The sequence below is a fragment of the Temnothorax americanus genome, unplaced genomic scaffold (assembly GCF_048541705.1).
Source record: "Temnothorax americanus isolate GAGA-0224 unplaced genomic scaffold, ASM4854170v1 Scaffold36, whole genome shotgun sequence".
NCBI classification, from domain to species: Eukaryota; Metazoa; Arthropoda; class Insecta; order Hymenoptera; family Formicidae; genus Temnothorax; species Temnothorax americanus.
The window spans coordinates 1,718,557-1,743,530 of NW_027509505.1; the positions used below are offsets into that span (position 1 = coordinate 1,718,557).

The following is a 24,974-nucleotide window of genomic DNA, read 5'->3' on the forward strand; positions in this document are numbered from 1 at the left end:
TCATAATTTCTATAACAACGTTTCACGTCTCCAAAATTGATTTTATATAGGTTTACTCCGGCACCACGTCGAAAACCGTATACATGGAGGATGTGGAATCGGGCTGTCCTCGCGAAGCTCAGTGCTTACCTAATCCTTGTAAGAACGGCGGCCATTGTACCGATCGTTGGCGCGACTTCTATTGCAAGTGCGAGCGTCCTTATCTCGGTCACACCTGTCAGTACAACATGACAGCCGCTACTTTCGGCTACGAGAATATCACGAATGGTTACGTGACCGTAAGAGTTAGCGACGCTGTCAGACGTACCGTCAGCTCGGTCGTCGACATCTCTATGTTCATCCGCACACGGGAGAGCTACGGTGATATTTTCTATCTGGGCACGGAACCGGATTCTCAAGTCGATCAAAAGCCCCAAGAAAAGACCTACATTGCGGCGCAATTGGAGGGCGGGGAACTGCTTGTCAGAATCCAGTTTAACGGCACGGAGGCCTACACCGTCGGCGGCGTGAAGCTTAACGATGGAAACAACCATCTGATTCAAGTAGCGAGAAACGTTACCCTCATCCAAGTGAAGATCAACGGCACCGAATACTTCCGTAAGACCATCAGTGCCACGGGAGACCTGAACGTGACCATTCTTTATCTAGGAGGACTACCTCAGGCATCGCGATACATTCGTCAAGTCGATAGCAGGCAGATGGAAGTGCAACAAGTGCCGCAAATTAACTTCAAGGGCATTATCCAAGACGTGCAGATCTCAAATGGCACGAGAACGATGGTTGTAGAATTCTTCCCGCTAAAGGTGATTAAGTTCTTTTTGATACATTTTGTTTAACTCTATAATCTGTGCGTTATACTGTATATAGTGTATAGTAATAGATTTAAGCAAATACATACACATACATATGAGATGTGCGTGTTTCTTCAAATTCTGAATTTTATGATTTGGATTTTGTGTAACATTATTCCTTTGTAACTTTGTATAACTTGTGTAACTTTGTAACATTTCAGCCTTTTTCATATCAGCAACATATACTTTCATTCAAGATTTGTAAATAATTCTTATTTTCTTCCAGGCACAAGATATTCCTGCACTTGTTCAGTTCGGCAATGTCTCCTTCGACTCTGAAAAAATCCTCGAAGGCGTGGTGTCGGATGATGTATGCGTGAGCAGTCCATGCAATCATAATGGCACGTGTCACGTAACGTGGAACGACTTCTGGTGCCAGTGCCCGCGCGGTTACACCGGCAAAACCTGCCAGGAGATGGAATTTTGTCAATTGCAAGACTGCCCGACGGGTTCACGTTGCCAGAATCTCGACGATGGTTACGAGTGCATCGCCAATGCGACCTTCGACGGTGTTTCCACTGCCTTCACGTACGCGTATGGTCGCGCTACGGATGCTGCCAGTGACCTACCACTCGACACCATCGAGATCACTTATCGATCTAACACCGGTGGCACGGTGCTTCACATGACGCCTCATATGGGTGACCAACATTTCACCGTGTCCGTTTTCAGGGACACCGTCACTGTGTCCTGGCGGCTCGATCTAGAGAGCCAGGGTATCGTCGCCTTTGGTAAGAGCCAACCCGACGGGAACTGGACTTCTCTGCTCATCAGACTAAACAACAATTCTGTGGAATGCGGTTACGCTAATCCTACTGAAGAGCAGCCTCACGTAGGTCACAACTTCAGCTTCCAACTGTGGTACGATCTACTGGTGAGAGGAACAGTTACTCTCGGTGGACTTTCTTCCAGTGCCTTATCCGATAGGCACGCTTATTTTATTGGATTTAGACAGAGAAATGGAATCGAAGGCAATAGCGTGGATTATAATGAGCACAGGCTAACGACCGCTATGCCCCCGCATAGTATGATATCCGGTGCGTATAACATTTTGATAGAGTTTTTTAGTTAGCTTTAAATGTCATCATGTTGTCTGTATTTCTTTACATATATATTATTTTTAATAGAACGTATTTCCATTACGTGAACTCCGATCTTTCTCTTTGAAAATTTGAGAATTTTTCAATCTCAATTCTCAATCCTTATTCTTCAATCTATATACAACTTTCAATCACGATCTCCGTAAAATTAACTCTTTCTCTCTGTCGCTTTTTCTTGGAATCAAAGAATCATTTCTTTATTCTTTGCATTCAGGAGAACCGTTTAAGGGTTGCCTCGGCGAAGTACGTATCGGTAGCATGTTGTTACACTACTTTACGTACGAAGAGGTTTATCAGAACGCGAATTTCACCCCATTGGAGTTCCTGGAGTTGCAGGGTAACGACAACGCCACTCATCGCGACAGTATCGGTTGCCAACTGTGCTTCGATACGGATTGCAAGAACGATGGTTATTGCTTCGATAAGGTCAACAGCTACGTATGCGAGTGTCCCGCGGGTTATGCCGAGGATGACTGCTCTTTTAATATCGACGAATGCGTCGACAACAAATGCCAGAACGGTGCGACTTGCGTCGATGGTATCGCCAATTACACTTGTGTGTGTAAGAATGGCTGGCAGGGATGGCTGTGAGTATATTGTTTTTTCTTTAAATTAATACTTAAGCTTTTGTGTACAAGAAGGAATTAATATTTTTCGTTACTATTATTACAGCAAAGTTATTTTATAAAATCATATAATATTATTTTTTTAACGGATGATTTTTGTATATATAATTAGACTTAAAAAAAATTGATTTTGTATATATTTATGATACACTTAATCAACAAACAAGATATTAACTATAATTAATAAATATTAATTGATAATAAAAACATAATATTATCTATATATTATCAATAATAAATTTATAATTAATTGACGTCAATGTCAGTTGATACAATCGTATGTTTTGTATATATAGGACAATATTATATATATATTAAAAAATCTCTAAATCATCTTTATCTACTTATCATATTAGATCAGAAAATTACACACACATACATATCTCATAATCACAACAGCACTAAGATAAATTCCATAAAACTGTATTCTCTAACGATTAAGAAGAAATTATATGACTCTTTCTCTTATCGAGTTCCTTTCCTATCTGGTTACAGATGCGATAGCGACATCAACGAGTGCGTAACGCTGAGTCCGTGTCAACACGATGGCGTATGCGTGAATCTGCCGGGCTTGTTCAGGTGTGAGTGCCCCGATCAATTCACCGGCGAACTGTGCGAAAGCTTCCGGCTGATCACCTGCGAGAACGAGCCGTGCAAGAACGGCGCGACCTGCATGAACGTGACGAATCCAAAGACGAGTGACAACTTCACCTGTAACTGCATGCCCGGCTACGACGGCCCAACCTGTGACACGCCCTATTGCATCAAAAGGAAGTGCGAAAACGGGGGCAGATGCCAATTCCTATATAATCAGGTATATAATTTCTCTATCTCACTATTATATTATTTTTATATTTTCATGTTCTAAGATCCAGAGTTTGAAAGATCCCTCATTAAAAATAATTAAGTTTCTCAAGTCCTATATTTTTGGATTCTAGGATCTTTGAGTTCCTGGACCTTCAAAATTTTTAACTTAAATTCTACAAGTTTCGAAAATCTTTGAATTTTAATTTACATTTGGAATTCACAGTCTTATAATTTTTAACTCTCAAAGATTTCTTCGTATCGCTTAATCATTGCGCACATCAATTATTATTAATGTAATTATTTTATTAATGTAAAATAGATTCCGAAATGCATCTGTCCCCTCGGTTACTCCGGTATGACCTGCGAGACCAACATCGATGACTGCGCACCGGATTCTGAAGGCAATGTGCCCTGCAAGAACGACGGCAAGTGCTACGACGGAGTGAACAATTTCAGATGCGACTGCCAAGGCACCGGATATACCGGGGTCGATTGTTCCATCGACGTAGACGAGTGTCAGGATTTGGAGATCGATTGCGGACACGGTAAATGCGAGAATCTACCTGGTATCTATCAGTGTAACTGTGACGACGGTTATTGCGGCTACAATTGCGGCATGGAGAATCCCTGTCAGGAGGTGAGTTCTTTAATCTCTCATATGTCGAGAAAATAAAAACGTAAAAGAGCGCGATTGAGATAAGTCACATGGAAAAGAGATTGCTAAAGTTTGATAAATGAAAAATTTTTTTAATGACAAACTTATTGGTGTAGGGATTAAGAGCGATAAGCTGTCAGAAAAAATTGGGGAGATTTAATAGAAAATAAAATTTTACGAGTCCTCATTAAAGTTACAATAATAAAAATTAAAGTAAAAAGAAATTTCATAATTATTCGTATTTTGTTTCTACTCAATCCCCTTGTTTCGATTTTCTATTTAGGGTTTCTGCCACAACGGTGGCACATGCGAATGCGCCGACGATGGCGGATACATATGTCGATGCACTCCTGATTACACGGGACGAAATTGTACAGAGGTAAGATAAAATTTGGGAAAAGATTTTAGGTCATGTACACAAATTGCGAAATTTATTAATTTGCCAATGATGTATCTCATCACAATCAATCAAAATATGCAGAATATTTACAGAGAGTATTGTCATTCTATACAAAATACAATATAGTTAAGCAAATATTAAAAGTAATTATTAGAAGTAATTCTGCAAAGTATATTATTCCATATAATTATAATATACCTATCAATAAATATATACCAATAAAGTGATCTACTTTTATATATATCAGTAATAAATATTTTTCATATTTTCTATTTTTCAGCCGGAAAATAATTATTTAGGCTTAGGCAACCAAGCCCTCGACATAATGGTAATCGTAGGCCCGATCGTGGGCTGTCTTCTCCTGATTGCCATCGGATCCCTTGTAGCGCTCTTCATGATGGCAAGGAAAAAACGTGCAACACGTGGCACGTACAGTCCGAGTGCTCAGGAGTTTAGCAATCCGAGAGTGGAGATGGATAATGTAATGAAGCCTCCACCGGAGGAGAGATTGATCTAATCGAATGACAGTCGGAAGGACATAATTAGGTGCGATGCGGGTGAATTTCGATACGTGGAAGTTGTTTTTTGAAAGAGCAGATTCCGTTTTGTGCGAAAGAAAGATAATAAGAATGAAATAGTATTATTTATTTATTTTTAATTAAATTTATAATCAATCTATTTAATTATGAATTTCTTTGCTCATAATTTTGCTTACAATTAGCTGCAGATTTTTTACAAAGTTTAAATCTTTCCATATATCGAAGGTTATTTGCATAGCCTAGTCTTCCGAAAATGTGATTCATCATTGCGAAGATTTTCGACTGAAAGCACGCAGATCGCTCGACGAACAGTCAAGTCGATGACGTGAAACGATTACTAATCGCGTCTTCTAGTCCTCACTGTTTCGTCGTTACAAAAAAATAGACGAATTAGAAGGAAGGAATGAATTTATTGTTAGAGATTAAATTTCAGATCCTTTAAAAATCGATTAGAAAATTTCCATCAAGTCCTTTTAATTTATTGCCTGTGAGAGAATCGTATAAGCAATGATTCTAAGATTAGCAATAAATTTAATAACACATTTTTGCAACGACACATTGTTTGACAATCCTCCCGAGGGAGGATGATTATCATTCAAGTAGATTTAAAAACTTGACATTATGTTGGAACCTAATAAAATCAACGTTTTGTTTCGAGCTTTCTGAGCAATGTATAGAGTGTCTCGGAGAAAGAATATATTCATTACATGCATGAGTATATTTTCTAAACAATTTGTATTTTAAAATCATATTTTAAGGATAGTAATTCTTTTAGTTGAATTCGAGGGACCAATGATGATGTTCTGAGATTCGAGAATTCGAGGATTTAGAAGTTCAATGATTCTAAAGATTCGGCAAGCTCCAAAAGCTAAGAATCTAAAAAAATCCACAGATTCTAAATTTAAGAATTCTAAGAATCAAAAGGCAAAGGAAAAAAATATTTTAGCATCAAATAATGCTCGAATAAAAAGGTTTTATCGAGTAAAAACGTGATCTATGCCTTCCTCTCTCTCTCTCTCTCTCTCTCTCTCTCTCTCTCTCTCTCTCTCTCTCTCTCTCTCTCTCTCTCTCTCTCTCTCTCTCTCTCTCTCTCTCTCTCTCTCTCTCTCTCTGTTTCTCTGGGACACCCTGTAAACGACACGCGTAAAATAAATCACGTAGATTATAATGAAGTGTACTTAAAGCTCTCAGAAGTGTCCTTAAGACGTTAAGCAATACTCGAAGGAGGCGAATCCGAGCAAACAGACCCGTCCATTTTAGTGCCTAATCTATACTCTACTTAAAGAGATATTATTTATAAGCTGCGATGCATGCAATATCGATGGACGAGAAGAAACAGAGGAAGCAAGCAGGACGATATTCCAAAAAAGCTTACGACTTAAACACACTCGAGATCTCGAGAATAATGCATAATGTTCTTACACTTGCAAAAGAATAGGTGAATTAAAGGAAAATTACATAATCTGTGTGTAAATTTTCAAAAACTCTTTATATAAAGATTCAAATTCTCAATTCCTTATTGCCTTGATTATTTGCTTTCCTCTAATTAAATTTTAATAATTTAATAATAACTTTCTCTTTGAAATTTAATTTTAATTATTTTTTTATTCAATCTATTTGATTTTTTCTCCAATTTTAACTCGTTTCGATTCCTATCTCATTTTTAATACCATTTATTTCTAAACTTCTCATCAGAGGTTCAATAAGATGAATAGAACAGAATTCTATTTCAATTTCAATTTTAACGTAGTTTCTTCAATACAATTTTAGTTTAGATTTTTTATTAATTTAATTACAATAAAGTTCCCTTTTAATTTGCCTATCTTCGCAGGAATTATATATGTTAAGTCTTAATAATTGTCAAACAGCGACACATATTTAGACTTATTGTAAAAAAAACGTCGATACTGTCGAGCGTTTCCGATATCAGCGTAAGAAAGGAAAACTCTGAACGCGCACGGAAAAACTCACATTATTACGCGCCTGTTAATTTTGTACATAGACATAGCTTGTAAGCCGAAAAGATTATTAACGACTTTATCATATTTAGGATTTTATATGACTATTAAGTAGATATTTAACGATAACAAACGTATTAATCGATACGTACTTATACCACGACCAAAGTAGCGACGAGGCGATATCTTATATTATAAGATTTTACTCTGTAAAAATCATCTTGCGATTTTATAAGCGTTTGATTTTTCATTTATAAAGCATTTGTGTTCAAGACTGAGTTCCGAGCGTCTGAAATAAGAGAAATAACGAAAAATTCAGATATATATATGTAACATACCGAATATATATACACATTCCATATTTATATATTTGAAAAAAGTAAATTGTATAAATGACATCTTTTTTAATCAATTTTGTCAATGCCAAAATATGTAAAAATTATTCGAATATGTATATAGTTCAGGCAAATTAATAACTGTTCCGTTTTCGCTCATTTCAAACGCTATCGTATCTAAAATTTATACACATAATTTTTATTTCGCGGTAAATATATCTAAATTCTCGGGATGTATGAGTCGAGAGAATAAATACGATAGATTTGAGCGTTTTATTCGGTATGATCGAGTCGAAGATATGCAATACAGTGCGTTACACAAGTAGGTATAGCGACTCCAAGTGGACGACTAAATGTACAAAATCAATAAACGCATGTATAAACAAATGAATTGATTAACACAATCGACAAATATCTCTCTGTATCTTTATTATTCGATAAAATACAGAGCAGCTAAAATAATACATAGTACGTATGAATAATATAAAACATCGTGATTGATAAAACGTGTATAAATTATAATATGTACTACAATGAGCTAAAAAATAATCGACTAGATTTAAATATACGATCGATGGTGCGTCAGAAAATAAAACTCTTTACAATCTGAATATCTGAAACGTGGGAATTTTCTATCGGTTAGGAAAAGGGAATGGATTGAATTGAGCAGTCGTCTCAAATCTAGCCCGTGTTCTTGCCGTTCACTTTGCTTAATTTATTGCGCGATATTTTGTCAAAGAATAAAACCCGGCAGCGCGTTCGATGCTGTCTGGTGGCACCTGTTAAAAAAAATTGATCAGATTCTTATAATATAAATTTATTATATCTTGTTATACATTGAATAAATTTCATACACATCGCTTATTTTTTACACTCATGCAATTATTTCAATACGTTTAATTTTAATATTTGCTTCCAATTAATAAGCAATTGTATTGATAATTTAATTACGTTTATATTGCGATACACTTAAATACATATTTATAGATACAAAATGTATCCTACATAGTTTAATATCATTTCTACATTTTATAATTTCTTGAAATGCAAAGTAGTACCTGAAAATTAGTGAGCGGCGCGTTATCGTCAATCGGCGTATTCGGCATCACAAAAGCTTCCATTTCGAGCTTGCCGTCGTTGGTTTCGCCGACGATCACCTTGTAAAAGTGCGTAGGCACCGCCACATGATTCGCGCCTATCACCTCATAACGCACATATTTCTTTCCATCAGTTTCTCTTCTATAAATGCATATAGGGCCGGTATCACAGTCTCCGATTAACGTGATTCTCCGCGTAAACTCACTCTGCATCTCTTTCTAACTGTCCCCCTAGAAAGAGACGAAGAGTGAGTTTACGCGGAGAATCACGTTAATCGGAGACTGTGATATACCGGCCCATAATAATATAAAAATAGACAAGATTCAAAGGAAAACTGGAAACTGCCAGCAAGCAAACGCACTTAGGAAGGTACAACGGTCCCGTGTGCACACGTAAACGTCCTTGTACACATTTGTCAATTTTCCGAACGTGTTTCTCCAACCTGTTCCAGAAATCTCTATTGAAGCCCTTTCCGACCTGTAGTGCCATATTAGTGAGGAAGAAAGTTTGCTCCATGTGTTTCTGATTCACTTGTGATTTCCAGCCGCCGCCAGATGACCACGATCATAGCCGCTTCCTTTGTAGTCTGATGTATTCTCTGATCTGTTGACATCGTCAAAATTAAGACTTAATTAATCTCAGATCAATTTAGTCTATTAAATTAAATTAGCAAACTTTCTCTTTCAGATTTCTAAGGAATCTGAGAGATAATTATATATTAGAAATATTATATTTTTTCACCTGAAGAAAGGGTGTATACTCTGATCGGGTTTGAATTCGCACTTGGAACGATCCGCTTCCTTGTTGTACTGCAACCTTTCCTTGGTCAAGTGTTCAAACACCCAATGAGCAACTCTGTTTCGCCTGTCGTAAGAGAGCACAAAATCCCCGTAGGACCTGACATGATCCAATCCGGGAAAACCAAATTTCATAATCTGCCGCAATATTATCAATATTCAGTACGATCGTTAGAACTTTTAACGCAACAACGGTGTTAGAAACAATTCAGCAAAATTTCTATGCGTCGACAAGTTACTGAATTAATTCCTTTCATACTTGATGCGACCAGATTATTTATTACTAAATCATCACATGCCAATAAATTTGTCAAGCATCAAATTATTTGTTATTGTTATTGGTGCCAGCTTCCAGCATTGCAAATTGTTTGTAATTTCCAATGATATATAAAGGGGGGGTTAGTTAATCTTTAATCATCCTTAATCCCACCTGCGACACCCTTGTGATGGTCGATGACAATAATTATAAAATTTCTTTTTTAATTACCAAAACAAGATGTTTAAAAGAAGCTTAAATTAGATATTTTTATATATTTTATATTTTTCTTATAATCTCTTTCTCTCTCTTTTTACAAAAAAACACTTATTTTAATTTTTCTGCTTGGAATGTCTTCCATATAATTTATTTATTAATTTTATTATCTTATTAGTTTTTAATTAGATAATAAATGTTCATATCTATCTACTTTTTACAAGAAACGTTTACATTTTTATATATAACTTTGACTCATCCTAAGAATTGTTCTTGGACTACCGATGATCTAGAATTACATTAGAAATGTACTTCTTTTTCTTCAGGCAATTTTCTACTACGGCGTAAATGGTAAGCAGTCTTCTATTCATGGCACTTAAGTGCGCCTCTGTGATGAGTGGAGAAACATTTGACATTTCAGCTTCATGTACAAGAAGTCTACCTAATGCGATGCTTAAAGAGCCACCACTAAACAGTCGCAACCTATCCCACATCGTTTTGTGAATCCTGGAATAAAGTTCATGAAATACAATTTTTTTCAGTTTTTTTTTTATTTTTTTTTTCTACCATTTTCTACATAGTTCCTGAGCGCAGTAATTAAAGAAGAGACAATTTCCAAAGAAAAATTTATAAGATAGCTTTAACAAGCCCTTCAGGAATTTCAAATTTCAAATTTTGCAAAAAATCAATAAGGTACGTTAAGTACTCGGCATGTTCTTCAATTTGCATAATTTTCGCAGTAAGTAACAGATTATACTCACATGCAGCACTGGTAGAGAGGCGCTAGAATGTCGAGGTGATCCACATCAGGATTGCTTAAACTTTTTCCATTATCGATCAGCAGCACTGCGGGATTATGAAAATTATTCTGCGCAAGTTCATAATGATGCCGATCACCATTATCCATAAGGAAGTCGAAGATCGCTGTGTCGATCAAATCCAAGAGCCTACTCGACGATTGCGGTGAATAAGCCTTTGAGTCTTTTACCTAAAAGACAAATCAATTACAAATTTTCGACATCGAATGTTATTTATAATGGCGTTTTCTCAACTTCATATATTTTATTATATTTAAATTTATTTTTATACATATTTTTATAATCTAAGCAATATAATAATACTTTATCACAATAGCCCTCATCTATTTCCCACGCAGCAAGTTTGTTTCTTTTATAAGTCCGCTGCCAAGGATGACGATGCTTGACCAGTCTTAAGTATCGCGGAAGCCAAAAGATGAGGGCACCCTCCAATACATCCCCCGTTCCACAGACGGGATCGGATGGAGAACAATAATGACAAACGCCATATAGGCACGTATCGTTACCCTCTTGATACATAGTTGCGTATAGTGCCGGCGTCGCGCGGTTGCCAACCTCTTCTTTTAGATCAACTACGAGAGTGTACATTCCTTATTTCATCAATTTACAACAAAAAATTCCGATTATAGTTTATTGGAAAAAAGTAATTATAATTAATTAAAGTTTTTATTGCAAATTCTTGAAAATTCAAGTAAGATATCTATTAAAAAATAAACAGAAATATCATTATTACATGGATCTTTTTCAAGTCTTGTCATTTTGTTCAACTTTAACATACGTTTTCGCATAACGGCGAGTGGTACTCTTCGCAATGCCAGCAAGGATGATAAATGAAAAGCCACCACTTCAGCATTGTGGCGATCCTTGCCATGGTACACTGGTCCGTGTATAATAGCGTGTCTGGAGTACCATTGTGGCTTAAATAATGCTTTCACGTCGTTCTCGAGATTGAGCATAAGCTTCAGCTGTGTACCCAATGGAGCGTTATCCGCACGGACCACTCTAGATCTCCGCAAAACTTCCAAAATAGTCCCCAGCTCCGGTGCTGCCGGCGGAATCAGTTGATGTGCATCTGGCCACTATGCATATCACAAAATAATATTTATACTTAATTATATTTACACTTTATTTCTTGAATTTGTCTCTTGATCAAATACATTATAAAAATATAATTGTAAATTAACAGAACGTCCTCCTATTCTTCAAAATTGATTGAGAGATGAAAAAAATCCAAGTATTTTAGAAACAGGAAGATCAGAAGCAAACTCGTCTCGAATAACATACAATTAAGATAAATTTAAATGTATTATTAGAGATAACAGAGATTATTTCTTTCTATTCTTTTTAATGCAACATTACATATAAATTTTTATTAAATCTCTTATTTATTAAGAAATGTGAAACACTTGAGATTTTTTTAACTAACATTATTATTGGGAATATTCCAGATATCTTCGCGGACATTCGGCATTATCGTTAGCTCGGCTAGCAACCGTTCAAGAACGAGAGTGTAGCTGGTGTTCTGTTTAAAATATTTGGAGGGGAGCGTGCGAATCTCTTCCTTGAGCCTCTCGCCGATATCCTTTGCGATTGACCTCAATTGCGGCAAATCTTTTTCACTGGATCGCGAAGACGTGGAGGGATCTTGCCTGGGTTTCGGTTCCGGTAAATTTTTGGCGTACGTCCTATGCGAGGAAGAACTCTCGACGATCATTCGGATAAAGTAGATGTTCACGCTGAGGACCAAGATCAAGAGGATGCTCAAGGCGAAAAGAGTGCAACGTCGGCCAATCATCTGCAATTTTTATGAATTTGTATATATAATCTCACGATTTTATCATGTAATAATTTTTTAATTGTAAATAATATTTAAAATTACAAGTCACCATCAATTTATTTCAATCTCAATTATTTAACAGATCACTCTCATCAAAATTACTGTAATTAATCACTAAATTAAATAATAATTTTTATGCCAGATCAAATTCGTCAAAAGATTACATATATATATATCTCTCAATAATTTAATTTTCAATAATTGAAATCCTTTTAAGGAGCACTAACTGCCTTAATGATAATTAGGACATTACAACAGGTAATTTTCTAAAACTAATAAAATTAATGTGAACATAAGTTTTTCATTTTCTTTTTTATATTAAAGAGCTAAGAACAAAATTTCCCGCGTCATATCGGCGACCGTATATTACGCAATTTCTGCTTGTGGCATTATGGCGACTTCGTGACATTCGTTGACGTTCGTGACCCAGCTTCGATATAGTTATCGTTATTTATAATTAACCGAGTCTCCAGCTGGATCATAATTTATATAGATACACGTGGACTCTAATAAAACCAAACACACTGTAATTCTTAATAAGAGATCTATAAAACTTATTCGAACGACCAAACGACCGATATCCGGCGCATTGGCCGCATTTTCAACAAACATGGTAACACGTGACAACGTTAATTTTGATCACATCTTCACCTCGAAGCAATTGGCCACGCGTCCGCTGTCACCTGGTAACTCGCGTCTGTCTCATCCTTCGTCGATTGCCGCCGACCCTACCGACGTCTCATCCGCGTCCGGGCATCGGCGCCATTTTTACTCACCTCTCTCACCACTCTCACCAATGTGACTACAGAATACAGACTAGCTACAGACTATACTGTGACTAATATGACCTCACCAGATTGAACGTGGTACAGTGCAACTAATTACGCGTTTTTGCGAAAGTTCTTTTCCGAAAATATATTTTTGATAAATTAAACAAGAAATGCATAAGTTTTCTTTGCAGAAACATTCATTTTAAAAATTCAATTTTGATTACTCTTACTTTTTTATGTCGTTAAAAAAATTTTTCACAGAAATTTAAAAAAATAATAATTAATTACTCAACAATACGAATATCTTCTACAAAATACGATTCTATCTATGAAATATAAATAAGGTTTTTTTCCTTCTCTATGAGATAGTCGAAGAGGCGAACTCAGCTTTCGCTCACTTTGAGAGACTTGAAGCTAAACAAACGTGTATATATATAGTTCAGTTTAGTTAGTAAAAGCACATTCGAGACAAATTCCCCTTTTGCCTGAAAAAATCTGAAGTGACAGATGCAAAAATATTGCGGGATACACAATGAAAAGCAGCAGTGACAGTGACGAGTTTATTTTATAAAAACATGTAAACTACATGTGAATATAGAATTAAATTTAATTCCACTTAATATTCCACCTCGGAAAACATTCCCCTGTGAACGTACTTAATGCTGACGATAGAGATAGTGATCGTAGTGGCGGTGATGTTGACTTGGCTCGGCAGCTACCGTCGCTTTTTTCCTTAATGCTCATAGTTACATATTAGTTCGTAGAAATAATTAAATATGTACACAATGTGTAATCGTCTCTTATTCTCTTTCCCTTCGTTGCCTCTCGCGCTCGCGTACTAACTCTGCGGCGTAGTCATACGGCGAGCCTCTTCTAAAATCATAATAATTATCCTTTAAAATGCAATATCGATCAAAACTTTTAAGAAATCTCCATTTTTGCTTCTGTCCTTACCTGTCCTTACCTGTGATGTCGGTCTCTGTCGCGATTGCGATCCCTGCTCCGATCTCTGTGTGACCTGTCTCCGCTGCGACTTTTATAATCCCTCTGTCTTCTATTTCTATCACGACTGCTAGACCTTCTACCGTGCCTGTCTCTCTCACGATCCCGTTCGCGAGCTCTTTCTCTGTCACGCTCCCGCAACCTCTCGCGCTCTCGATCGCGCTCTCTATTCTTGTCCTTACGATCCTCGTCGGTTCTGCAAAGAGACACGTTCAAACGGAAGTATGACATTGGTTGTCTCGATTGGTTGATTGCAAGACTCGACATATACGCAAAGAAAAAAAAACCCAATACTTTAAATCCTCGCTAAATCGACAACTGTACATCAAAGATAATTTTCTGGATATCTAGACAAAACGCGAGAACAAATTTTTTTTATCAGATTGTATCAGTTTCTATGTTTCGAAATACGTAAAACATTAAAATTTCAAAAAATTATTTGTGAGATGACCTCTACATATTTATCCAAATATTAATAACGTGATCATTGTATTCATACCACGTGGACGCACCTGGCACGCCACTGGCTCATACGCTCGGCCTCACCCCACTGGGCCTCGTTGTCGGGGATATGTCGGGGTTGTTGGTTACGCGCGGTCAAATTACCATTATCCTTACGGCCATCTTTATTGCCGTACTTGCCGTGGCTATTAAGAGTAATCGGCGGTTTAGCGTTTCGCGCATTCACTTGCTGCTGCGGAAAACGCTCGGCCAATCGCAGCTCCAAATCCTTTTGAATCGGTACTGGTATCCGTGGAAACAACGTGGAGAACCACTCGAGTTTGGTGAGGAATTGTTTGAGAATGTCGCCCATTTTCATCATTTGCCCGCCGCCCGCCTTCACATCCAACTCCTCTTCGTCCTCCAGATAGTCGCTGTACCAGTTGAACAAGTCTGCCGGTGGCTGTGTGTATCTAATCGTAACCGTACTGTGTATATATAATCATAATCGTAACTAGTTTATAGTTTGACTTGAACGGTTAGACGTCGCAAGTCTAGCCTACAGGGTCTGAAAGGATATTCGAGTGACTACTCGCAGCAGTCTTGATCAGTGTATCCATGCTAAATCAAGCAAATTTGTCCCTTTAACTGCCATATATATATATGTCTAGATATACACACACATGTGTATACATACACCACTATTAATCCTTTACCTGTGATAAAGGATTAACAGATTTATATTATAATTAATATTTTATGTCACTTTTTTTTTTAAGTTTCCAACTATATGTTATAATATTATGCTAAAACTAAATAAAAAATATAAAAAAGGATAAAATATAATTAGCTAGCAAGCAAATATAATGAACTAAAAAAATAAGCACGTTTCTAATAAATTTTTAATCTGAATATATTCTTTTTACTAAAAATTATATATCTTGACAAAAATTTGCGATAAAATTATTCTGTATGGGTTTAATAGAGAATTAAAACAATATAATATATTAGATAAGACTTACCTAATATACATAAATCCTAAAGCGCGTATGTAGGGTGAGTCCGGATGATTAATGAGCCCATTCAGCTGCTTCCTGGTTAGCCTCAGCGTGAAGAGTTTGTACAGTAGACAATATGCCGTGGAAACGATTCCGCCAGCTCCCACGCCTCGTACCTGCATAAACCGCTAAATTTACACCCCCCTCAATCAGTTAAATCACATTCGTGTTACTGTATAATAATGGACCGAATACACGCTACTCTGCAATTAAGTGGTGCGATTAACATTTTGCGTCTGGCACAACGGTAATAGTACCAAGGCGTTTAAATTGTTTAAGCATTGGCAATACTACCATCGTATACGTGACAAACTTTGCGATTTTTTTACGAACAAGTAAAAATCGCTGCACTAACCAAAACTTTTCACCGTTCGATAATTCAACTAATAGTTTTGACAGAAATAATTGACTTTTTTCTCTACTATACTGTAACATCGTTCTATTTTGTAACAAGCATTGGAACACCATCTCTGTTTCATATATTGTTCCGTCATAATTTTAACTTTCAATTTTCTCAGCTAAAAATAAAAATGTAATTTCTTTTTCTAAACATTTAGTTCACCAAGCGTAGCTGAAAAATCATTTAAAAGACGTGGGAATGAACGTATCGAATGAAAGACAGAGAGAAAAAACAGAAATGGGTTCTGTCGGTGTTTAAATTTCAAAAACCGTCTTGTAATAATAACTAATATTGCATTAGAACACATCGAACACACGGCTGCATTTAAATCACTACTCTCGTCTGATAATTTGCCCATAGGTTTTCGGCTAGGTGCAATACAATCAGTTTTCTGTACAAGCGAATACGTTTACGCAACATCTCACAAGCCTTAGACTTCCAACAAATATATTGATAATTACAAAAAGGCTTTTCAAAAGATAAAAAGAAGAAAATTCAATGTTCATTCTGAGAAAACATACTCACGCCTCCACACATGCCGGTTTGGCCCGCAGTCTTCCTGCTGCCTTTCTCCCACGGTTCTAGATGGGAGACCTTATAATAGATCTCGTCGATCACCTCGTGATAAGTTTTGAGTTCATACAGATTCACCTTGAAATAATGTGACGACTGTATATTGGTGAGGATCAAAGGGTTCAAATTCATAGTCCTCTCATTGCCCCAAAGTGGCAACACATTTGACTTTTTACCCTCCTTTTGAGCTGGTCTACGTTCCTCGTCGCAGCCGCTCGAGTTATTCCACGGGGATCCTGAAAGACGAAAAAAAGACTCAGCGTATCTCAATGCAATACGACGATTGACATTCTTATTGACAGAGCACGTTATACGTAGATTGTAAAAAAAAAAGACAGGCTCTCTATAAAATAGAGAATTTTAAAAAATCGATAACGATACTTTCTGCATTTTCATCTCGCTCCATGCATACGGAGCTATTTTCGAGTTCCAATAAACTTATTTTCGAGTAGATCAAGAGCACGCAAACGAAAATAAATCAAACAGTGTCGAGATGAGTAATTAAAGTTTGGCGTTAACTTGAAAATAATGTGATAAAGATCGGGAATCGCCAAGCCAATAGGCTAATCGAGGTTACGTTACCCGAGGAACAAGGAAGGATCGATAGCCCTTTCACGAACGGTAGGAAATCCAATGATCGCGAAATCGGAGTGTCTTGGATGACGCAGAACGCATATTTACTCACCATCCGCGCCTTCGGCCTCCTGCGCTTGCATTTTCGAGCGATTTGTCGGGGAGACTCGCGTGGAGCCTCCACGCTCCACATCGGTCGCGTCGAGGACGAGAACGAATAAACCCGCTCGGCACTATCGGCAGTCAGCTTTGCAGCTTCGAACTCCGAACCGCTTGAAACTTGAAACCTTCTCAAGTCTAGATCAACTCACGAGGAAGACCTCCGATGTGCGACGATTTCTCCGGAATATATAATCCGTAAAAATTAAAAACCATCAACCGCAACTCTTCCGAGAGGCAAAAGAACGATGAGAATGAGAAACCGTCAGAAATCGTAGCTCTCTGTTACGTATGATGGACAAACGTACACATCCGGTTCTACTGTTCTACATTGCGCACGCGCAATAACATTTAACACCCAAGACTACAAACTGTTGCGAGTGAAATCACGAAATCAGCCGTCATCGTCAGGTCGAATGATCGAATTGGGTCGAATCTGGAATTAGTCGAATGTCGAATGTCCGAAGTCCGAAGTCCGAACTCCGAATTTTCTGCCGTTTTCCGCAGTCCGCAGGTAGAGGGTAGAGGTTAGAGCCGTTGGTTGGGTGTGTTTTTCTGTTTTTCGTTCTCGTTGTAAGAATTTTTAGACACGCGTATGTGAGGAATTCATTCATTAAAGTAAATACGCATTAGGTAAGGACTCGTGTGTACATTCATTAATGCTGATCACCTAAAATAATATTAGTAATTAATTATATGAAAATAAACCTATATAGTATACATTTTTTACAGTTTTACACCTTCAATTTATCCGACTGCTCTTAATACAGCTAAATTCTGTATAAATCTTTAAGTTAACGTAACGATCGATATAACTTCTATTTTTTTCAGAGCTACAGCTGTGACAATGCTGCTCAGCAGAGGCACATGCGTATTCCAACAGTATCTGCGACGGAAGCTTTTAACCATCGATACCCTCTATTTTGTACAATTACAAAAAAATTATAGGAAAAATGCGTACGAATACAATCAGATTCGTAATTTCAGAAATTTTGGTCACACTAGGAAAAAAATTCGCATTTCCACTATTATCACACTTGTAATTTTTAGCGCCGGTATGATCGTAAACTGTTTGGATTGGCAGCGGTAAGTCAATAATATTAATTGTAATTAAATGCTGAAAATATTAAATTTTACTTTGTATACCAATGTATTATTTTATTTCAGTCTGCTTAATATAGTACCTAAGGTAGATGCTGCCAGCATCGTAGCGGAAGAGACTCGGAACGACGAAAGCACGGCAAATATAGAACAGGATTTACAAAAAAAGAAGAAGAACAGAAAACAGAAGATTGGATTTCGCGATAGAAAGGTTTATTGAAAACTTGCACTATCCATAATGACACACGTGCGCGTTAGAATCATTCTTTCAATTGTCAAAATTTTTTCAATCAACGTCCCAAAGCTAGGACCAATCGCATAATAAAATAAAAAAGAGATGCATATGTAACAATAATATTTCTCCATTATTCCTGCGTCGTTAGATAGAACAATACTGTAGATCTTGCGACTTGATTCTTTATTTGCGTCAGCACGTATCTATGCGGCAGAACGATGCAGGCTGAAGTGTTTTTACAGATAATAGAGTACGAGAACAGGATTAGAGCGTATTCGACACCGGACAAAATTTTTCGTTACTTTGCGACTGTGAGCGTAACTAGTTTGAAAGGTACCGAAGTCTACATGATACCTGATGATTTTCTTCGAGCTATCACCCCAGACTTGCAACAGCCACGTGGTAGGGCTTCCTGAAAATTTTTATTATATCGGTACCGAAATATGATTGTACGGAATGTCCACGGTCTACGTTAAATCCTATTAATCACAACTTACCTGCTTCGCTCTGCTAATTAAAATATTTTTGCATATACCGATTTCTCATCTAATACCAAGTAAACACTCGTCAAAGTCGAACATATATAACATTATCGCACAGGTATTAATTTTCTACTACAGTTGAGAGCCTGTAATTTGCACCCTTTTAAAACTCGCAACTAACCGTGTCGCGATTAACTATATGTATGCGCAGATAATAGAATATGAAAACCGTATGAGGCATTATTCGACGCCAGACAAAGTGTTCCGTTACTTCGCAACTCTCCAGGTCACGAGCAACGACATGCACGAAGTATTTATGACACCGGATGACTTTTTAAGATCAATGACGCCCGGCGTGAAACAGCCCGATGGTAATCCTGTGCGCCTTTCCTCATTTTCGAATTAAATATCGCTCGATACGATATTTCGAATCGATTGCGAGGTGCTTGCCGATCCCTTGTGGTAGCTTCTCTACACGTGCAAATCAACTAACGTGTTCAAATTAAAATTTTTTCTCGATCGTATTATCGAGTTTACATTTCGTTGTGGACATTTTTACACTATTATATTATAAAAAATTACTGCGATAGTAAGGATTGTATCGTTAACTTTCAGGCCTTGGACTGGACCAGTACAAGCGTTATGATCCAAAGGTACTTCGAATAACAAAATTGAAATTAAATAACAAAATACTAAGCGCAAGGTATTTCTATAGAAACGCTTTCTTCCTCGTTTAGAATATTCACACCAAATTAGAATTAGAATTAGACGAAGATAGCATCTTCTACAAACTTGGCAGTGCGGGTCTTATTACTTTCTCCGATTACATCTTTCTGCTGACCGTATTATCAAGTGAGCTCCTTGTTATTTCGTCAATCTTTAATCGTGTAATAGGAAGACATTTTTGTAACAAGAACAATATGATAAGTTTCAATCTAAATCTGTTTTACAGCTTCTAGACGTCATTTTGAAATCGCCTTCAGAATGTTTGACTTCAACGGAGATGGCGATGTCGATTCCGAAGAGTTTGGAAAAGTAGCTACATTGATACGGCAACAAACTAGTATAGGTACTCGACATCGCGATCATGCAACCACGGGAAGCACCTTTAAGGTGTTTTATCATTAATATTTATCATCGCGAACAATAATGTATTAAACACTCGTTAATTTGAATGTATATGTGCGTGTGGAAACGATCAGACTTGATCGAATAGTCAAAATCTTGATTTTTATTGGGATTTTAGGGAGTAAATTCTGCGCTAACGACATACTTCTTTGGACCACAAATGAATCAGAAGCTAACGATCGAAAAATTCTTGGACTTCCAGCAGCAGCTACAACGAGAAATTCTGAGTCTTGAGGTACAAATTTGGATTCGCTATTAATATACATCCACCACGTCGATATTCTTCAATATTCGCTCATCGTACATTTGTCTATTTCCGTTTAGTTTGAACGACGAAATCCGGACGAACACGGCAATATCACTGAGACAGATTTTACAGAATTATTGTTGGCTTATGCTGGATATCCAGCGAAAAAAAAGGCAAAAATGTTGAAGAGGGTGAAGAAGACGTGAGTGTGAAAATGTTCACGTTTTATAAGATTTCAATAATTTATTCCATAGTTAAACTTCAATTACGTACAGCTTTAAAGAAGATCCGAAAGGAATCGGCAAAGAGGAATACCTCAAGTTTTTTCACTTTTTGAATAATATTAACGACGTTGATACAGCTCTGACGTTCTACCATATAGCTGGCGCATCTATCGATCAAGGTATATAAAATAATTGTAACTCCAGTTACAAATGTTCCAACTAAAACTTAAATAATAAAATAATTTAGAATGATTTACGATTCATCGATTGTAAAAAGTAATAATTTAAAATACCAAGCCAACCGCATCTTTATTCCTATTTTATTATAATTTTTTATAATATTGCAGCGACATTAAAACACGTAGCAAAAACTGTAGCACACGTTGATCTGAGTGACCATATTATTCAAGTGGTATACACAATTTTCGACGAGAACAGTGAGTTAATTTTTATCAATAGAAATATTATTTGCGTTAAAGTGGAAGAAAAGAAAGAAATGTTATTCTCTCGCAAATAGCACGATGGCATCAATGTGTATTAAATATACAGAATATGTTTTAAATAGTTAAATTATTTATCGCGGATCTTATTTCACTTGTTTCACAGTGGACGGACAACTCAGCAATCGGGAGTTCGTCGCTGTGATGAAGAACCGTGTGCTCCGCGGTCTGGAGAAACCAAAGGATACTGGATTCGTCAAGTTAATTCAATCCCTGATCAAGTGTGCAAAACATAGTAATCTTCTGTCGTACGATAAATAATCGAATAATTCAAACGCTACTCCTTAATCGTGACTAAATGTTTGCTTCATTAATCGTACGTTACAGAGAGAAATAAAATGCTATGCAAAATAGAGAATTATAATTTTTGGAATAATTTTGCAACCGTCCTGTTTATTATGGTATATATACCGTTCGTAAAAGATAATTTACATTTTAAAATATAGATTCCACAACGATGCATTGCGCTAATATACTTTCACTACTCTACTAAATAGAGCGTACCATCCGAAAAAAAGTCGCAAGGCGCGGCGCAGAGACCATAATTTCTCCTATTCGATACGCGTTCAGTACTTGGCATTCGTTCAACGAGACGTCAACGGATCGCTCACTTTCTCACATCGCAAGTTTCAAAGTAATATAAACTAGATTTAACAATGCAAACGAAATATAATTACAATTTACTTTTGGCACAAATCGCAACGTTAATACTCGTCGTAAATTCTGTCACGGCCAATTTACTGGAAAAACTTACAGAAATGGCTTTAACAGGTGAGTATATCGCGTCGCGAGTGAATCGTGATTCTATATCGCGCGTCATATTATATTAATTTGTTTTATATTTAATTACAATTAAATTTGCAAATTGCGAATAAAGAAGAGGCCTCAACGGAGCAGGATATTTTGTCGACGGGGCAATACTTTCAGTGAGTAAAGACCTCTTTAAACGATTTATACCTGGCTCTATCAGATTTTAGGATAGAATTCTATTTATAACTTTATACGTCGCGTGTACTTTTAAATGTTTTTCGTTTTATCCGCCCAACGTTTAAAGTAAGTTTAATATAAATATAATATTTATTCGAAATGACAAAAAATGGTAAATGTACTTTCGATGACGTTCGTCTCGCGTGACGCAGAGACATATTTTCGGAACATCTGGCGCCTCTTAAAGTTGAATTTGGTCACGTCTGTGAGAATCCTACCGAATGGGAACAAAGAATCGAACGAAAAGATTTTGACAATAATCGTTACAGCGGCAAGGTAATCACACCTTTTCTGTTTAACGATTATACATATAAGCAAGAATGTTATTCACTCGTACGCATATAATATGCCATTTGTGCGGGGTCTACGCGGCGAGTCGTGGGTCGTGAGTCGTAGGAAATGGACCACGCGCAATATCGAATTTGAGGAGAATATACGCGACCGTGCGCGGTCGATTCCTACGACTCGCCGTGTAGACCCGGCATTACGTACAATCATATTTTACACGTAAACGTTATTCCATATTTTACATCTTGGAACGCTCTTTCGTCGATCGAAGCAACATCTTGAATATCGATCGATGATCGATATATCGGCACATCTATTTAAATGTGTAATTTATTTATAGTTTGTTACATTTTTTTTAGGTGAAATGGGGTAACAAAAATGGAGAGTACGGCGAACAGTATTGGGACTTGAATCATTAACTTTGGTAGAGGCTAATTATTAATAAACAAACGTGGATAATCTATTTAATAAAAATTCATCGTTCTCGAAATTGTTTCCATAATTTATTTCAATAGGATATAACCGCGTCGGCAGATGGTACGTTCGCAAACAATGGTTGGAAATATTATAATCGGTTTTCTATTTTGAAATTTCAATTACCTTTTTTAGACACGACGAATCGTTGAAAGAGCGATCGTTCAGAAAACGAGAAGTATTGGTGTCAATGTGAAAATACTAAAGCTATGAGAGTCAAGCGCGAGCATCGGTGGTTCAGTGGTAGAATGCTCGCCTGCCACGCGGGCGGCCCGGGTTCGATTCCCGGCCGATGCAACTTTTTATTTTTGTCCATGCGAACGATCTATATAATCATTCGAGAAAGAGGACGCGTTTAATTTTTTAAATATGTTTCCTATATATATATATTTTTTGGATATAAATTTTACCAAAAAGAAAAGAAAAGAAAAAAATTAAGTTGCATCGGCCGGGAATCGAACCCGGGCCGCCCGCGTGGCAGGCGAGCATTCTACCACTGAACCACCGATGCTCACGTGCGAAGGTCTATATCTTTCTCCATATCGATCGAATACAATTTGGAAAATTGAAAATCGCAATCCTTTTCGTTATGAAAAAATTGACAAAACTGATCGTCACGATTCACGATTGCGACGGAGTCGTCGAAAGAACGAAAGAAATCATGGAGATCGTAGACAGACTGGCGGTTTTCCCGACGTCCAGTTCGCACGCGAGTGTGAAATGCCGCTTGGTCCGCGCCCGCAGGGGCCGCGATCTCCTCGCGAAACGGGTCGACGGTCTCTCGATCCGATTTCGCGCGATCACGGAGCAGTTGCTCGAGAGCAAATCTCAACTCGGCCAAGTTACGAGGGACGCGGCCTTCTCGTTGGTCGAAGTCAATTACGCGACGGGTGGGGTGAACGAGCTGGTTCTGCAGGCGGTCGACAAGGCCAGGACCAAGGTTCGATCCAGACGGGAGACGATCGGTGGGATTCGACTATGGATCTACGAGTCCTTCCGCAGCGGCGCCGATCCCTTCGAGTTTGTCGGATTAGCCAGAGGCGGTCAACAAGTGCGTCATTCGCTAAACGGTATACGTAGGTTGTAAACGTATCGCTAGTGCTCGATATGCGTCGTGTGTCGGCAGGTAGCTAGACTGAAGATGAGTTACGGGAAGGCGATCGATCTGCTGGTCGAATTGGCGTCGTTGCAGCGCAATTTCCAGATCCTCGATCGGGCAGTCGAGGCGACGAGACGTCGCGTAAACGCTCTCCGACACGTCGTCGTACCGCGGTTGGAACGGACCCTCGCGTACATCGTCACCGAGCTCGACGAATACGAGCGGGAGGAATTCTATCGCCTTAAGAAGATACGGGAATGGAAGGCGAAGCGGCGACGACGTCGCGACCATCCGGACGGCCAACGGAGCGCCAACGTCCTCGACGACGCGGACGAGGATCTTCTGTTTTAACGCGTTTAATTGTACCAAGAAAATACATAGGCCGTAAAGCCCAGTCTTAACCGCTGCCGAAGAGAACGCGACCTCTTTTCTCCCGGGCCTCCCAATCGCTGAAACCTCCTTTCGCGTTAAAATTCCAACTTGCCGGAAGGTCTCTCAATGACGATCGTTTCTTTTGTACAAAAATGAGTTTCCTTGCCGTTTGCTTAACCGCTCATATTTGAGAAATATATCCTCTCTCTCTCTCTTTCTCGTCATAAATTAATATGTTATACATATACGTTTGTAAAGCGTCAAGTCAAATATAAAAATAATTCCGCGTCGCACATCGCGTAGCGCACGGTGCGTAGCAAACGCGGAGCAATCAGGGCTGCGTTCCAAAATTCACTCTAGCCTTCACGCCAGTCTCCGACTCCGACGTAAACTATAGATTTGAAGTTACCCAGAGTGAATTTTGGAACGCAACCCAGAATCGATCGAATCAATCGCCACACGGAGAAGTGGAGTTAGCACGACGGAAATCATCTCCTCAAATCCCTGCCGATGGGGACTCGGCTGACTTGGAGAGAAGGCAGGCCTGCCGCCTGTCGCCTGCCGCCAG

At 37.9% G+C, this 24,974-nt stretch overlaps 6 protein-coding genes, 2 non-coding genes and 1 pseudogene across 16 annotated transcripts in view; 5 read left to right on the forward strand and 4 right to left on the reverse strand.

Moving 5' to 3' along the window:
- Crb (cell polarity complex component crumbs) overlaps positions 1-8,270 on the forward strand; it is a 35,976-nt gene extending 27,706 nt beyond the window's left edge. For both annotated transcript variants that reach the window (XM_077414130.1, XM_077414131.1), the window contains 7 exons: positions 51-803; positions 1,078-1,888; positions 2,166-2,538; positions 3,073-3,391; positions 3,704-4,021; positions 4,323-4,418; positions 4,720-8,270. In XM_077414130.1, coding sequence (XP_077270256.1) covers positions 51-803; positions 1,078-1,888; positions 2,166-2,538; positions 3,073-3,391; positions 3,704-4,021; positions 4,323-4,418; positions 4,720-4,956 — 2,907 coding nt within the window. In that variant the 3' untranslated portion in view covers positions 4,957-8,270. The remainder of the gene's footprint in view (positions 1-50; positions 804-1,077; positions 1,889-2,165; positions 2,539-3,072; positions 3,392-3,703; positions 4,022-4,322; positions 4,419-4,719) is intronic.
- On the reverse strand, positions 7,953-9,653 carry LOC143901713 (endonuclease G, mitochondrial-like; annotated as a pseudogene). Its single transcript, XR_013258167.1, has 4 exons — positions 9,111-9,653; positions 8,731-8,972; positions 8,330-8,510; positions 7,953-8,050 (listed from the first exon to the last, which is right to left on the reverse strand). The product of XR_013258167.1 is annotated as an endonuclease G, mitochondrial-like (transcript).
- Positions 9,654-9,784: 131 nt separating this feature from the next.
- LOC143901706 (glycosaminoglycan xylosylkinase) lies at positions 9,785-13,103 on the reverse strand. The gene is made up of 6 exons (XM_077414156.1): positions 12,945-13,103; positions 11,883-12,251; positions 11,235-11,535; positions 10,760-11,028; positions 10,400-10,626; positions 9,785-10,145 (listed from the first exon to the last, which is right to left on the reverse strand). Exons 2-6 carry the CDS (start codon positions 12,249-12,251, stop codon positions 9,917-9,919), a joined length of 1,395 nt encoding a protein of 464 aa, XP_077270282.1. The 5' UTR covers positions 12,945-13,103; the 3' UTR covers positions 9,785-9,916.
- Positions 13,104-13,609: 506 nt separating this feature from the next.
- Positions 13,610-17,551, reverse strand: LOC143901707 (pre-mRNA-splicing factor 38B). Of its 5 annotated transcripts, none has more exons than XM_077414157.1 (6): positions 17,223-17,551; positions 16,490-16,773; positions 15,529-15,692; positions 14,578-14,994; positions 14,028-14,261; positions 13,610-13,936 (listed from the first exon to the last, which is right to left on the reverse strand). In XM_077414157.1, the coding sequence occupies exons 1-6, from the start codon at positions 17,251-17,253 to the stop codon at positions 13,864-13,866; spliced, it is 1,203 nt and encodes a 400-aa protein (XP_077270283.1). In that variant the 5' UTR covers positions 17,254-17,551; the 3' UTR covers positions 13,610-13,863. The 5 variants fall into 5 exon arrangements, with proteins under 5 accessions (XP_077270283.1, XP_077270287.1, XP_077270284.1 ...); XM_077414161.1 differs by having other exon boundaries at positions 14,018-14,261; positions 17,223-17,550; XM_077414158.1 differs by having other exon boundaries at positions 15,529-15,680; positions 17,223-17,548.
- Positions 17,552-17,641: 90 nt separating this feature from the next.
- Micu1 (Mitochondrial calcium uptake 1) lies at positions 17,642-21,550 on the forward strand. 3 transcript variants are annotated; one of them, XM_077414152.1, is made up of 12 exons: positions 17,642-17,783; positions 18,101-18,355; positions 18,437-18,581; positions 19,299-19,458; positions 19,703-19,740; positions 19,825-19,939; positions 20,040-20,200; positions 20,334-20,450; positions 20,540-20,664; positions 20,738-20,865; positions 21,034-21,123; positions 21,293-21,550. In XM_077414152.1, the coding sequence occupies exons 2-12, from the start codon at positions 18,117-18,119 to the stop codon at positions 21,445-21,447; spliced, it is 1,473 nt and encodes a 490-aa protein (XP_077270278.1). In that variant the 5' UTR covers positions 17,642-17,783; positions 18,101-18,116; the 3' UTR covers positions 21,448-21,550. The 3 variants fall into 3 exon arrangements, with proteins under 3 accessions (XP_077270278.1, XP_077270279.1, XP_077270277.1); XM_077414153.1 differs by lacking the exon at positions 19,299-19,458 and adding an exon at positions 18,848-19,007 and having other exon boundaries at positions 17,680-17,902; XM_077414151.1 differs by having other exon boundaries at positions 17,683-17,902.
- Positions 21,448-23,425, forward strand: LOC143901719 (uncharacterized). The gene is made up of 6 exons (XM_077414174.1): positions 21,448-21,587; positions 21,684-21,957; positions 22,064-22,112; positions 22,326-22,449; positions 22,821-22,998; positions 23,071-23,425. The coding sequence occupies exons 2-5, from the start codon at positions 21,843-21,845 to the stop codon at positions 22,878-22,880; spliced, it is 348 nt and encodes a 115-aa protein (XP_077270300.1). The 5' UTR covers positions 21,448-21,587; positions 21,684-21,842; the 3' UTR covers positions 22,881-22,998; positions 23,071-23,425.
- Positions 23,162-23,232, forward strand: Trnag-gcc (transfer RNA glycine (anticodon GCC)). Its single transcript has one exon. It is a non-coding gene; the product is annotated as a tRNA-Gly (tRNA).
- Positions 23,376-23,446, reverse strand: Trnag-gcc (transfer RNA glycine (anticodon GCC)). Its single transcript has one exon. It is a non-coding gene; the product is annotated as a tRNA-Gly (tRNA).
- Positions 23,447-23,563: 117 nt separating this feature from the next.
- Positions 23,564-24,440, forward strand: LOC143901712 (V-type proton ATPase subunit D-like). The gene is made up of 2 exons (XM_077414169.1): positions 23,564-23,986; positions 24,062-24,440. Exons 1-2 carry the CDS (start codon positions 23,597-23,599, stop codon positions 24,383-24,385), a joined length of 714 nt encoding a protein of 237 aa, XP_077270295.1. The 5' UTR covers positions 23,564-23,596; the 3' UTR covers positions 24,386-24,440.
- Positions 24,441-24,974: the final 534 nt, after the last annotated feature.